This window comes from Mus caroli, unplaced genomic scaffold, assembly GCF_978045245.1.
Source record: "Mus caroli unplaced genomic scaffold, Mus_caroli_1 scaffold_3, whole genome shotgun sequence".
In the NCBI taxonomy this organism is placed as follows: Eukaryota; Metazoa; Chordata; class Mammalia; order Rodentia; family Muridae; genus Mus; species Mus caroli.
In genome coordinates this window covers 93,577,699-93,593,738 of record NW_028227258.1, presented here as the reverse complement: position 1 = coordinate 93,593,738, position 16,040 = coordinate 93,577,699, and the positions used below count along the sequence as shown (strand labels likewise).

The 16,040-nt window shown below is 39.0% G+C and overlaps 1 protein-coding gene across 1 annotated transcript in view; it reads right to left on the bottom strand.

Moving 5' to 3' along the window:
• Nucleotides 1–16,040, bottom strand: part of Ift80 (intraflagellar transport 80) — a 123,493-nt gene that overhangs the window by 12,626 nt on the left and 94,827 nt on the right. The window contains exons 13-18 of the mRNA XM_085835836.1: nucleotides 14,591–14,655; nucleotides 10,017–10,152; nucleotides 9,484–9,631; nucleotides 7,619–7,790; nucleotides 6,451–6,540; nucleotides 6,171–6,343 (exon numbers count right to left, since the gene is read on the bottom strand). Coding sequence (XP_085691962.1) covers nucleotides 6,171–6,343; nucleotides 6,451–6,540; nucleotides 7,619–7,790; nucleotides 9,484–9,631; nucleotides 10,017–10,152; nucleotides 14,591–14,655 — 784 coding nt within the window. The remainder of the gene's footprint in view (nucleotides 1–6,170; nucleotides 6,344–6,450; nucleotides 6,541–7,618; nucleotides 7,791–9,483; nucleotides 9,632–10,016; nucleotides 10,153–14,590; nucleotides 14,656–16,040) is intronic.

Genomic DNA, 16,040 nt, shown 5'->3' with positions numbered 1-16,040 from the left:
TCACTGTGTTCTTGACTGTAAATACAATAGCTCTTGTTTCTCTCTTAACTTCCTCAAAATGATGAACTGTAACTTGGAAATGTAAGCCAAATAAACCCCTTTTTCTAAAAACACACAAAACTATTTTCCACCCAAAGTGGCATCTTGGTCAGGGTACTTTAACAGCAGAAATCAAATGAGGACCATCATCAGCTACACAGACATGGAAACCTATGAATTAATCAACCATGTCATCACTTATCACATATTTAAATATCTTTGTGCATGTTTCCTAATTTATATATTATTCTACTATATCTAAGTATACAAATACATATTTACATGTATATGTGTGTATATATATCCTATATATAGGATATTTATAATACATAATGTACCTACTTAGGGCTTTCATATTAGCCATGTCAGTTAAGACACATGTTCCACTATGTTCATAACAGCCTTATTTATAATAGCCAGAAGCTGGAAAGAACCCAGACGTCCCTCAACAGAGGAATGGATATAGAAAATGTGGTACATTTACACAATGGAGTACTACTCAGCTATGAAAAAAAATGAATTTGTGAAATTCTTGGGCAAATGGATGTATCAGGAGGATATCATCCTTAGTGAGGTAACCCAATCACAAATGAAGTCACTTGATATGCACTCACTTATAAGTGGATATTAGCTCAGAAACTTAGAATACCCAAGATACAATTTGCAAAACACAAGAAAATCAAGAAGAACGAAGACCAAAGTGTGGATACTTCATTCCTCCTTAGAATAGGGAACAAAACACCCATGGAAGGAGTTACAGAGACAAAGTTTGGAGCTAAGACGAAAGGATGGAGCATCCAGAGACTACCCCACCCAGGGATCCATCTCATAATCAGCCACCAAACCCAGACACTATTGCATATGCCAGCAAGATTTTGCTGAAAGGACCCTGATATAGCTGTCTCTTGTGAGGCTATGCCAGTGCCTGGCAAATACAGAAGTGGATGCTCACAGTCATTTATAGGATGGAACACAGGGCCCCCAATAGAGGAGCTAGAGAAAGTACCCAAGGAGCTGAAGGGGTCACCAACCCTATAGGTGGAACAACAATATGAACTAACCAGTACCCCCAGAGCTCATGTCTCTAGCTGCATATGTAGCAGAAGATGGCCTAGTCAGCCATCGTTGGGAAGAGAGGCCCCTTGGTCTTGCAAACTTTATATGCCCCAGTACAGGGGAACAGGGGAACGCCAGGGCCAAGAAGAGGGAGTGGGTGGGTAGGGGAGCAGGGCGGGTGGGGGGGGGGCGGGGAGGGTATAGGGAACTTTCGGGATAGCATTTGAAATGTAAATAAAGAAAAAATCTAATAAAAATAAAATAAAGTAAAATTAAATTAAATTTAAAAAAAGAGTTTTACAATTAAAATCACTCCTACTGACTTTTTCTTGGGTTTGTTCATCCCTGCATTCACAGTGCTATAGTCTGTTGGTGGTACTCAACAAATACATAACACATGGCTAATAACGTTATTTAGTAAAGGCTTATCAAGTGTCACAAAGTTTGCTAAGGTATTTTCAGATATAATTAGTTCAGTTTTGATAACAAATCCTGAGGCTGTTTCATCATCTTAAACATAGAAGAAACTGGATTGTACAGAGCCTCAGTAACCTGTCCATGACCAGTAAGTGTTGAACACAAAATGACTCTAAAGCTCCCAGTCCTGATCACCCAACACCTCTTGCAACACAAGACACATTTAGGTGACCACATATTTTACCAAAGAGGTTATTTTTTGAAGATCTCTCTGAAATATCTAAATATACCTATGGCAATAGACTCAATAAATATGCTGACTAGATGAATATGCAGCAGGAACAAATATACTACATGGTTTCAAAATGATCTGTAGAATGTGAAGATGGTGGCAACCTCTAAGTCTCTTTAAAGTTTCTTGGCAGGTATAATTACTTCCTTGATTATCTGAAGTGACTCCTTGCCATGATGTGACATCTGTACTACAAGCAATGAGAAACTTTAGGTTCCATTTAAATGAGGCTAAGGTCAAGTGTCACATGGTTAGAGTTCCATTGCGAGAAGATCACTATGATTATATGTCCAGAAAGGGTAGGAAAAGGATGCGTTAGAGCTAAGGAGATCAGTTTAGACAAGGGAGCTACTATGAAGTGTTAGAAACACTGCGTGAAGTGGAGAAAGGGGAAGCAGTTAAGATGGACAGAGGCTAGGGAAAATGCCAAAAGTAACTCCCAGATTTCCAGCTTCATGCTAGTGAAGAGATAATAAGGTATTATCCTGGGATAATCTATGCTTACATATGTTTGCCTGGCATGTCTGAGGCCCGAGATCGGTTCCTCTGAAAGGAGATGAGGAAATGTGAGAGGAGAGGCAAATCCAAACGCAAACACAAATGCTATGCAACGGCACAGTTAAGTAGACAGCTGGTAACTACCAGCAGGATATGGCACTCAGTGAGATGTTTCTTTACATCTCTAAAGTGTATAAAAGATGTCAGAATCCGGGAGCAATGCTCCTGGACCTTTATTAACTTGTACAGTAGCTTTAGAGGCCTCCTAGTCATGACTTACCAACTGGGAATAGTTAGATGGCATCAAGAAGCAGAGGAAAGGCAAAGCCAGATAGAAGGGATGGAGGAACACCCAGGACACATTCTTTTCCTCCTCTTCTTTCTCATCTCCCTAGTATCTAATCATCTTCAAGCAAGGTTCTTGCTGAAACTTGGTGGTAGGGTTATGTGAGCAGTGAGCAGCCTATAGGGATGGCAGGAAGTCTGAAGTCAGCAGGGAGTTAGTATGGATGTGTGGCTTTTTTTTTTTTTTTTTTTTTGCTGGAGCATGGGCACTTCTTTATTTTTTTTTAATTAGGTATTTTCCTCATTTACATTTCCAATGCTATCCCAAAAGTCCCCCATACCCCCCCCACCCACCCACTCCCACTTTTTGGCCCTGGCGTTCCCCTGTACTGGGGCATATAAAGTTTGCAAGTCCAATGGGCCTCTCTTTCCAGTGATGGCCGACTAGGCCATCTTTTGATACATATGCAGCTAGAGTCAAGAGCTCCGGGTTACTGGTTAGTACATCATGTTGTTCCAACTATAGGGTTGCAGATCCCTTTAGCTCCTTTAAGATTTTTATAAGATAGAAAAGTAAAGGTTAAGAAGATAAAAAGCAAGCCATAGCAACTCTAGTCACACAAGATGGTAAGAAATGCATAGGCGAAGAGAAGAAACATTTAAAGCTGTGTTGTCTGAAGAGAAGACAGTTTCAAGTAGGTCAAGGCTGGGTCAGACGGTACTACCTTCTCCCTTCTTGCTAGGTTTTTGCTAGGGTACCTACTCACCAACTTTAAGTTGGCTGTAGCCAATCAATGTTTGGAGATTAAAACATTGCACAATGATTAAGTATTGCATGGATACAAGGATATGTAGTACAAGTATATCATATATCTATGACAGGATATAAAATATAAAGTGGTAATATAAAATGTTTCTGTCTTTCAGGAAGTACATTATCTGAAATGGGAAGATAAATGTCTACAAGGACAATAATGAAAGAGGTGCAGCATCCAGCAGAATACAAGCAATGCTATCTGGACTACAGGGCCTAACTGCTTGGTGATACATTCAGTTTCTTTGTTGTATTAAAAGATCCAGACTCAAATTCTAGGTCTCTTTCTAGTTACCATTACCAGTGATATAAAATGGGATTTCCACCTAGAATGTAAGTTTACAAGATAAAGACCATTACAAATTTTGTTTTATTAAAATGATCAGTGTTATATGAACTACAGTTTCTACCATTAATCAATGCACATATTTTTTCAAGAACAACACTTGAAGCTGAATGCGTTTAACACTCAGGAGGCTGAGGTAGGAGGGCTGTTGTGAGTTTGAGGCAAGCATAGACTATATAGCAAGAGACCGCAACTGCTCCTCTACCAAAGAAATAGAATATTGTAATTATTAGCTTTCCATATTTCTCATGTAATTCTAGTGGTAATGTTCTGCTAGTTATTTAATATAGGTTACTAATATTACTCCTACCCTATCTCTTTCTAATTCTTACAATTTAGGTGTTTGTTTATTCTTGTAGAAGCAACATCTTTCCTGAACTTCTATAACACTATACAGCAGCAACAAACTCATGGAGGTAAAACACAAAGACAAAGCAGCTGAGTTTACAGATAGCTCTATCATGAGAGTATAAACAGATTGTGATGATACATTAATCACAAAATTAACAAAGTACATTTTATTGCTTCTATTCAAGGCAAAGTTGTAGAAGATCTGGATAGACACAGAAATTAAAGTCTGAGAGAGTTATGAATTTTAATAGTTGAAAGATATGTGGGTTATTATTTGATCTACAATGGTGTCCTGCCTGCAAAACCTGTTAAGGACAATGATGGCAGAAAGCTCATGGGAGCAATCAACCCATAACTGATTTGACTGAAGGCCCACTCCATAAGACAGAACCCATACCTGACACTGCTTAGGGAACCAGGAGCCAGCGACTAAACAGCCCAGAGACCTAGGGTAAAACCAAATACTACTGGTCTAGAAAAAGAAAAGAAAAAGAAAAACAATATAGTGATAAAGTGACTTGAAATGACATTCTGCTAGACTCATAGATCTGTGTGCCTTGTACGACCATCATCAGAGAGGCTTCCTCCTTCATCAGAGGGGCACAAATACAGAAACCCACAGACAGACACTATGCAGAGAATGAGAGACCTTGGAACACTCAGCTCTAAATGGGATGTCTCCATTAAATTGCTTCACAGAGCTCAGGGAACCTCAAGAGGTGGGTGGGGGTGGGGTAGGGAACAGTGTAAGAGCCAGAGGGTATGGAGGAACCAAGAAAACAAGGTCCTCCAAATCAACATGATCACAGCTCATAGAGACTGAAGCAGCATGCACTGGTCTACAACAAGGTCCTCTGCATATATATTATGGCTTCTAGTTTAGTGATTTTATGATATTCCTGAGTGTGAAAATGAGTGGGTCTGTTTCTTGTCTTCTCTTGAGTTCTGTTTGTTTGCTTGCTTGCTTGCTTGCTCGCTCTGTCCAATTCTGGGGTATAATATTAAAATACAGCAAAATAAAATATAATAGCATAAACCAAAAACTAACACCTCAAAATTAGAGAAGAACAGGTTTCTAAGAAATAATAGTATGCTGAGCGGTGGTGGAGCATGCCTTTAATCCCAGCACTTGGAAGGCAGAGGCAGGCGGATTTCTGAGTTCGAGGCCAGCCTGGTCTACAAAGTGAGTTCCAGGACAGCCAGGGCTAGAAAGAGAAACCTTGTCTCGAAAAAACAAACAAACAAACAAACAAACAAAAACAACAAAAAAAGAAATAATAGTAAAATGTAACAAAATAAAATATAGTAAGATAAAACCATAACTATCTCTTAGAAGCCTGTTCTTTTCTAATGAAAGGCGGAAAGGCATGGATCCAGAGAGCAGGGGAGGTGGGAAGAAACTGGGAGGAACAGAGGGTCAAAACCTATAATCAGATTATAGTATGTGAGAAAATAATCTATTTTTAATGAAGGAAAAAGATATGTGGGTTATTTTTGAGCCCAGAGGAAAGCAAAGCCCATAAAAGACATTTTGGACACATAAAGTATGTTTCATGATACACAATTTCTGTGGCATAGAGTGACACAATTGTGTTCACTTTGAGACCCATATCTAAGGAGGGACAGGAGGCACTTAGTGTGTCCCAGAGAAGAGCAGCTGACACTTCCTCAGAGCAAGCTGATGAAGCTCCTGAGGTAAAGGATGCTTCTGAGCACTCCTACTGTGAACCTCTCTTCATTCCTCCTCAGGACACTCTCTCTCCAGCCTCTAGTGCTTCCTCACGCTGACTGACTGACTGACTGACTGAGCCATCTTAAGCTCTTTTCTTCCTCAGACCTCAACTTCTAGTCAACTACAAGTTCATAAAAAGCATAAATTTCCACAAATGACATTTTTCAGCTTGAAAATGTTAAGATTAACCAGACAGGATACTCACAAATATAAAATGAACAAATTCTCTTATAGCATTAGGAAATATTAAATATACCAGAAAACATAATTGCCTAAGTTGCAGACAGAAGAATACATGACGGTCAGAAGGGTCTTGGGACTGTGGCAGGGTTCTTATTACCTTTCCCAGTTATAGAGATTAATGTTGATCTGTATGGCTTGATAAACAAGGCCAGCCTGGAGCAGGACTGTTTCAGCCTCCTGGATGTTCCCACTAAACATTAGTATGTGGGCCATTTTTGACTCTCTAGATGGAAGATCTTTTATAGCATTGATGTACCGAACTTTATCAATCTAAAAAGAGGAAGTGAAATATGACTATCACAAGTCAGTAATCATAAAAATATAATGAACTATGTTAAGAGAAAAACTATTGTGCATTACATAAATGAGTGACTTACTTCCCCAACTGCTGCATAGGCTATTTCTGCAGTGACCATATCTCGATTAGCAACAGCCATAGCCGCTAGGCAAGCCCACATGCTTTGCTCCTAAGGGAAACATGAAAAGAATTGTCTTAAGTAGGGAGCTGAACTCAACCTATAGGGGGTCACATTTCAGATATCCTACATATCAGATATTTACACTATGACTCATAATGTATTGCTATAAGCAGTGGTTTAAATTCTACTGGTGACACAATTAAGTAATTAACTTACAAATAAAAATGAAACATGGCACTGAAAGAAACTGATAATAAAATAAGTTACATAGAAGTCGGGCATGGTAGCACACATGCAATCTCAGTACTTAGTAGGCAAAGGCAGGTAGATATCTCTGTGAGTTCAAAGCCATTCTGGTCTACACAGCAAGTTCAAGGCCAGCAAGGGATACATAGTAAGAACCTAAATCACAAAACAAAACAAACAAAGCCAAAAATCAATCAAACAAAATAAAAATTACTCTCTATTTAAAAACATTACTATCAGACAGAGAACTTCTTTTGAATAAATTTATTTTATTTCTAGTTATTAAAGATTTCTTTTCTTTATAACTCAAGATGATGAGCTTCCAATTATTTTTTTTAAGAAGTGGCAAGGAATATCACTTACAGATATTCCTCTCACACAATGCTACCAACAAGCCACTGTAAGAAAAAACATCTAAATGCCATTCTACAAGTATGTACTCTAAGGGATATTACCTAACAACTAATAAAAAGGGCTGTGTTCAAGTATGCCTGCAGTATATACAACCTATTAGGAAATGCTGATCCAAAATAAAAGATCTTAACCTTAAAGAGAAAAAGCTGAGGAGGCTGAGATGGATAACTCAGCTTCCACTCCGATGTAGCAAGCCCGAGTCTGTGAGGGTAGAACTTAGGAGTCTGACTTCTAGAAAAGACCCGCAGGACTGGTCCATGTGCCAGAAGGAAACTGCTGGTCTAGTTACAGCTTCTGCAAAGGCCATGTCACACAGCAGCATCTGCTCCTCTGTGTTCAGCAAGCTGTCCCAGTGTGCAGCAGAAGGGAAGGTCCTGCTCACAATCGTCTTAACCCTTACGTGGTCTCGTTACTCATTTCTCAGAAGGGAGACCAGGGTACAGTATGTGCACAATACGGAAGGTACCTTAACAAAGCGGCAAAGTCTTACAGCCTCTTCCCACTTGGAGCTGCTCACGTACTCATGGAGGATGGCAGGGTACGGTGATATGCTGATGTGTACCAGGGAGCCATCAGCTCTTCTTATAGTTACCTGATTTCCAACAAAACTCACTATATGCGGGTTTTTACTATATTCACTGTTGAAAACAAACAAGGAAAACTTACTACATTCTACACATTTTTTCATATGTATTAAATTTGGGAAATAACTCTAACATATATAATTTCAAAATTGACACCTACCATTTAACTCCAAACAGAATGAATATTCAAATAAACATTTCAATATAACATGTAGATAGATATACACTTGAAGCAAACTACACCAACTATTTAAAGTGGCAAAAGCTACTCCATATTTGATTGTTCCCCTAAAGGCATCCGAGTAAGTTTTGGTTATTGCTTGGAACCCTGTGGTAACTGCTTGTTCCCCAAAGGGGTTTGTCAGAGGTGAGCCCAGCGAGGCCTGCTTGGGGGGCAGGACACTGCAGGGAGGCTCTCCTAGGACCCCGTCCCCTCCCTTACCCCGGCCCCACTACTCCCTGCTGCCATGTGCACTCTACTGCCATTGACCTAAAAGGAAGGGGGCCAATTGGCCATGGACTAGAAACTCCAAAACCGTCACCAAAATATCCCTTTTCCTTTAATAAAGCTGTTTGTCTCAACTACTGCTCTAGTAACAGAAAGCTGACATCTTCTTCCTTGAACCTTAAATTATGAAAACAAATAACTTAGCTATTGGCTTAGAAAACATGGGCAAATAGATAATTTTTTTAAAAAGTGAATTCCAAAATTACTTTCTATTAGTACAAAGAGATGAACTTTAAATAAGAAGACAATAAGAAGATAATAAGAGATTTTTTTCATTAATTTGTTCATACTGTTTTTCCCTGTTTTACTGACTGAGTCCGACTCGGCAGCCCTGCCAGGTCTAGAGCTCACTGTGCAGACCTCACAGAGGCCCTCTTGTCTTTTCCTTCTGAGCACTGGGGACAAACTCGTGCACCATCACATCTGGCTACTTTATAAATACTTTTAAAAATAAGACTTTATTTTGGTATTTCCCTAGTTTTGTTGCAGTTGTGAACATAAACTTGTAATACACTGCGAAACTTAGACCTGAGGAGTCTAACTTACTGCTGTGTGAAGAATAAATGTTTCTCTTACAAATTTAGGAATATTTTCCTGACATGTCTTGATTTTTTTTTCTTTGTTTTTAAAGCTTTTCAGCAATTGTGGTTTAATCTACCTTTAACATCACTCAAAAATCTAACTGAAGAGACACATCGTTGGGATTCTTTTTTTTTTTTTTTAAGATTTATTTTATTTATATGAGTACCCTGTAGCTGTCTTCAGACACACCAGAAGAGGGCATAGGATCCTATTACAGATGGTTGTGAGCCACTATCTGGTTGCTGGGAATTGAACTCAGGACCTCTGAAAGAGCAGTCAATGTTCTTAACCACTGAGCCAACTCCCCAACCCCATTGGGATTCTTAAAGTAAATGAAAATGTGTATGCTGGGTAGCTGTCACAAAGTATATCTTGCTGCAAAATCTTAATACTTCCAGGTTAAAAATTACTAAATCATAGTGAAAAAAACCTCAACTGAGCTATCATTAAACAAACCTCAGAAATTGTAGTCATTTGTAAAAGATGAGTAAATGGTTCATATTTTGTTTTCAATTTGAGTCCATTACTTAAATCTTAACCAGCTTTAGCTGAGCAATTTATGCAGTTGCGTCTGATTAAACTTTTTAAAACATCCATGAAAAAGCATGACAATTAGAGCTTTATTTATATAACATGGAATCCGGTGCAGGACATTACCTTGCATCTCTTTCGTACAATGTTTTAGGCAGAATGTCTCTGTCCACATAAATGGTATTAGGATAATACCATACTGTGAACCGAGTATCTTGAATTCCGCAGAGGATATTGCATGTATCACACCACGCCAAAGTATGTACCATGGTTCCTTAAAAAGAATAGTTGTGGTCCATTAGTATCAACAGATATTAAAATCTATCTTTAAAATGAGCTGACAAACAAGATCCTAATTAATACAATGGCTATATCTCTACTTTCTGTTTGTATAACAAGTGTACAGATGCAAAAACTATGAAAAATGAAAATACTTGAATGTTCTCCCTAGACCCATTCTGGGGTTAATCAGCAGGTGTTTCTGTGCTGACTTAGCCACAGAGTTCAAATTTGCTATTGAAATTGAGTGACAAAGTTGTGAAGAAATGTGAGACTAAAACTCATTCACTTATTAAAACATTAAAGCTGCTAGGTACATAGCAGACCATCTAAGAAAACAGACAATAATTACAATTTTAAGTACATGGAAATTATTTTACCAAGTTTAATAATCTGTTCTTCTTTCCCAAATCGTTTCACGGAGGTGATATAGAGATCTCTGTTCTTGTCAATGAAAGCAATTTTTCTGTCATTGGTAAGTCCTTTTTGATCCAGAGCAATTTCTGAGATTTCATTCTAAAATTTCAAAAAGTATGCAAGAATTAAATTCATTTTAGCTCCTGACATCTGGTCACTTTAATTAGTTCTCAGCACATTTCTGTTCTTAAGGGCCGACAAAACCAACTGTGGTGGCACACGCCTATCCTCCTGGCCCTCAGGAGCCAGAGGCAGAGGGCGATGAATATGAGGCCAGGCTAATTTACAGTGAAAAATCCTGTATTGAGCAGGAAGAAAGAAAGAAAAAAGACACATGGAACAAAACAACAACCAAAATTAATTAAATGTCAATTACCCACTCATAATAACAAAATGTCCCCATGAACTTATTTCATTAATTTTTAAGCCCATGGGACACAGATTCAAAGAAAAGTGAGATATAACTCAGGAATGGGAGAGGTTCCCACAAAGGATTACTCCCTCTTCAGTAATTTTAAATCGGTAATAACTAAGAATTCAAGAGCAGTACTAAAGTGTAGTTACTCTACTGGCAACATGAGGTTCCTTAAAACATCATCAAAAGCATCCGCACTGACTCTCTAGGGAGAACATCTGTGCCCCGTCCTTCGCTGACAGGATCAAAGGAGAAGGGCTCAGTATCACACAAGAGGTCTGCACTAATGAAAAGCTTCTTTATAACATGTATCCCGAATAGACTGCCTAACACCTGTACTTTAAAGATCTGTTAAGTAAACTTTAGAAACACGTGGGAGTATCTCATGTTGCTAGAACATTAAAATTTACAATTTTCTTCATGTTTTTTTTGTGAAACAAAAAATGTGCTGAAGGCATTACATTTCCCAGATGAGACCCATGAGCATTCAGTGATTTTTTGGGGGTAGGGGGTGGTGGCAGGGGGTTTGTGTGGGGGTCAGAAAAAGCAAATACCAAACAAGTCCAGAACTTACAGCTCCAAGATCTCCATTTTTCTACAATAATAAAACATTTCTGGAATACTGAATTAATCTATTACATTAATTAGTAAGATGAAGTTTCTCAAAACTCAAAAACACTTTAGTATGGGTTCAATTATGCTTGATCCAGGAGTGATATGTGTGCTGCCTACTGTGTCTGAAGACTTTGCTAGGAACTCTGAACTCAACAAATATCATGATTATATTGTGTCTAGGATTATAAACATAATACCTGTGATGGCTTTTATGTGCTCAGCCCAGGGAGTGGCACTATTAGAAGGTGGGGCCCTGTTGGAGTAGGTGTGGCCTTGTTGGAGTAGGTGTGTCACTGTGGGTTTGGGCTTTAAGACCCTCATCCTAGCTGCCTGGAAGCCAGTATTCTGCTAGCAGCCTTCAGATGAAGATGTAGAACTCTCAGCTCCTCCTGCACCATGCCTGCCTGGATGCTGCCATGTTCCTGCCTTGATGACAATGGACTGAACTTCTGAACATGTTAAGTCAACCCCAATTAAATGCTGTTCTTCTAAGAGGTGCCTTGGTCATGGTGTCTGTTCATAGCAGTAAACCCTAACTAAGACATTACCTTTAAAATAGAAGATATACATATACCTTTATGCAAGTTTGTGGACCAGTCTTTCTACTTCATATTTTTAAAAGAGAGCCCCTCTAGAATATAATTCATATTTTAAAGAAAAAATCCTTATTTCATGAACATTACAGCACTAATATTCTAGTGGTGTAAAAATACAAATACTTCAAATAAATTATCCTTACAATTAAAGGCATATTTGCTGGGCTGGAGAGATGGTTCAGTGGCTAAGAGCACTTGCTGTGCAATCATGTGGACCAGAGTTCAGATCTCACCCCTGCATGACAAGCCAGATACCTGGTATATGCTTTAACCCCAGCTCTGAGACAGGATGGGGACAGAAGGGTCTCTGGGGCTTCTGTCTTAGTGGAGAAAATTAAAGGCCCAGGTTCATTAAAAAGACCCTGTCTCAAAGGAATAGGTGTGGGATTATAGGAGAGGAAACCTGGCACCCTCTTTTGGCCTCTGTTTGTGTGTGTGTGTGTGTGTGTGTGTGTGTGTGTGCGCGTGTGTGTGTGCAAACACACACCCACATACAAATAAGTAAGTAAATCTTTTTTAAAGGAGTGTTTGTCATCCCCAGCAATAGAAGCTAGTGTTGGTGTAATACTAGAAATAGTTACACGGATGGTTCTGGTGCCTAGGAAGTTGAAGTCAGACATGGAGAGTAATGATGTGTGTATACACAGAGGCCCTCTTTACACTGCAGAGGCCCCCTCCTCCTGTCCAGTCCACCCCCTCCTTCTGTTCTAGTCCTCCTGAGTCACTCTGCAGTGGGCCATGAAAGCAGTATGTGTTCACTTAAAGTCTCTCCCTTGCCGTGGACTGATAGTCATCTAATACCTCTCAGACTTATTTTAGGTGTCATGGCACATGCCTGCCATCCTAGCCCTTGGGAGGCAGACGGATCAGGAGTGCAAGGTCATGCTCAGTTACACAGTAAGTAAGAGCAAAATAAAACCCCAAACTTGAGTTGTACTGTGAGCACTGTTACTACAGCGAATGCTCCAGTTTTGGTCTCCTCACATTGCTGGGTAAATTATTATTGTATAGAACATAAGACATTGCTTTGTTGTTACTGCTTACTTTGGTTTTTATTTTGTTTTGTTGAGACAGGAATTTTCTACATTACCTTCCTGGTTCAATACTAGAAATGCAGCCCAGGTGGTGCTCAAACTCTTGTATTCTTCCTGCCATAGCCCCTTGTGAACGTTAAGCTTAACCCACAGCGCAAGTAGAAAGTAAAACTTAACACTTCTCGTGTTATATCCACATATACTGAGTAAGTTATGAGATGTAGAAGAAATGACCTCCATTCTTACAACTATGAAACTGGACATTCTTACACTTAGGATATGTGCACTAGTGGGAAAAGTTGCCATACTAAAACAACCATTTATTCGATGTTATTAAATTATTCTTACTTTAACCTTTCTTACAAAAAATGATTACAGCTGGGAAATTTACTTCTTTTTATATACTTAATTCTACTGTGAAGGAAAAGTTCTGCTTCTATAGTATTGATTTAAATGACAATAAACAGGCATTCCATTATCTTCTAATGGGAGTGGGAAGGCAGCCTCTGTAGAAGATAATGGTTCTTAAAAATCACAAATGCTGAAGTCCTTTGATGTAATTTAGAATTAGCGGCAGGCACAGTGATAACAGAGCAGATGCAAGGCAACACCGTGGTTGGAAAGAGCAGACACTTTCTCGCCTGTCTCACTAGCCCAAGCCAGCCTTTAGCTTGTGATCCTCCTTCAACATATCCATGCTGGGATGACCAATGAGAAGCACAGTGGCCAGCTACCCAGGGAGCTTAGACACCCACCAACGGGGCAGGTTAAACCAGCCAATACTGCAGACGCTGCTGTATTATGTGATGGTGGTCGGGAGAAGAAAAGAGCGTATGTATAGATGTGGAAAGACCTCCAAAGTGGTGTTCTGTGAGAGAGCCAAGTGCACATCTGTGTGCTGTACGCTGGTGTAAGCAGAGGGAAAGAACACATGGCAGTGCAAGTCTCTGCAAGGACATAGAAGACATTAGTAACTGTGGTACTTCTCAGGTAGAGTACTGAAAATTGGTGTGGTAGGGAGACATTTTTAAAAAAGATATTTTAATGTTTTTTCACATTTCTGATTTACATGAATTGATACATTATTTTAAATGTAAAACAAATAATGACTAAAGGGGGAAATACAACTTAAAGAAGCAATTTCATTGGAATTGTTAAATGTTAAAAGCATCCTTCCATTCTCAAATATCACTAGTTTAAAAGGATAACTGTAGTGCAATGTGCTCCTTTTAAAGACTAAAAACCCAAACCACCGCACACTTGACAATTTGGGGTGCTTTGTACTTTTATAGAGAATAATTTCCCCCTATAATATAGTTGTTGAGCTATGGTCTTAAGATTTAAAGAAAATGCTGTCTAAGGACAGCTCAGTAAGAAATTTACTACAAATTTATAAAGACACTTTTTTGTTTGTTTTTGTTTTTGTTTTTTTTTGTTTTTCGAGACAGGGTTTCTCTGTGTAGCCCTGGCTGTCTTAGAACTCACTTTGTAGACCAGGCAGGCCTCGAACTCACAAATCGGCCTGCCTCTGCCTCCCAAGTGCTGGGATTAAAGGCGTGTGCCACTACGCCCGGCTCATTAAGACACTTTTATCTACAAGTTTAGTAAAATACAACATGTTATTGAAAAGCAGTACAAGTCTGGTCAGCAGACACACACCACAGCATCTCATTCATTCACCTGTCCTCACAGGCCCTATTCCAGAATTTCTCTGTCCTTAGTCTTAAGTTATAGCATTTTTGATATAATATGGAAGACATACACTTATTTTTAAATATTAAATTAGTCTGTTTTCCTTCTTAAGGTATAACTATTATTTCAAAAAGCAATTAAGTGAACAGTGGCCATTTACACTAAACCCAGCAAATGTGCATTACCTTATGAGAAAGAAGTCTCCCATCCCCTAGGGGTTTTCCAGTTGAAGCCTCAAAGAGGAAGATGACTAGAAAAAAACAAACAGTAGAGCATTGATGGTTACATTAGACCCACTGCTGGTGAATTTCAAGGAGCTGTCATAATTCTTAGGAGGTATCACTTAGCTCTATGGACCACAGAACCTCTACCAGCCCAGGAAACCAACATCCAATTTCTAGTTATTACTGAGGTGACATTTTGTATAAAAGTAGCATAACCAATGTTTTCCTGTCCTATGGTAAGGAAAGGGTCCATAGGTTCATCTGTGGCAAGGCCAAATGTGGACACCAAGTTACAGTCAGGGCATCTCTAGTTTAGTTCTATGCAACAATCCTTTTCACAAAACAAAATGTGCATTAAAAACCATTTATACGATGCCAGGCAATATACAGCATGCTGTTTCTATTATACACTCGAGTGGTAAAATAAATAATTTATCCTGGATTCTTGGCTGGGAGCTTCAAAACCCCTTAACATTTCTGGAATAACAGAAGATTTTTTTTGCTTTGTTGCTGAGAACAACAAATTCATTGGTACTTTCTTTACTACAGATGAAGGTTCACAATCAGATAAACTGAGCAGCAACTAACAGAATGGAGCTTTTAGGTCCCTGGCTTCTGTGGATAAGAAGGGATCTACAGACTAAGTTCAAAGGAGTGGCCAGTGATTTAACTGACCATACAATGTAGTAAACCCTCAAAGCTCAGCTAAAAGAATAAGCAGCTGACATGGAAAGTGATGGCAATCTCATAAAGAGTACCCTCAGCTTTGTGGGATGTAAGAATTCTAAATATTCAGAGTTTGAACAAAATTGTAGTATACCATGTTTGGGAGTAAATGGATTGTCAATAATTGAGATCCTCCATAAATCATTAATACATTATTACAAATTGATGACCTTATAAAACATTCAACCTGCCACGGCAGAGAGGAGGTGCTGGGGTCTAATGAAGGATGTCAGGTATCATGGGTGTGCCTCAGGAGGGGGCATGGGACCCTAATGCTCTTCTGCAGAACAGCTCCACCCTGTCATGTGCTCCTCCTACAACGTTCTGATTTGCCTCACGTGACCACGGACTGAAACCTGATACTGCAAATACAAACAAACTTTTCTATCTTGCAATTGCTTCTCTCAGGTAGAGAAAGTTCACTCATGTGTAAATAAGATGAAATTTATAAAATATTTACTGTCTATCAGGTGACTAGTTTAGAACTATTTCTTGGGTAGTTTTCTTCTTGAAAGCTGTTATCAGTGATTTGTTTTCCAAATGCTAGATAAAAGAATCAGCTACCAAGATGAAATCTGGAAGACACTTCAACAGTAAATAACTTCCTTAGATAACCAGGAGTTACTTTTAAGACAGAGCATTTTATAGGGCTGACAAGTCTACAGAAGGAAATTGCAATGTTTTA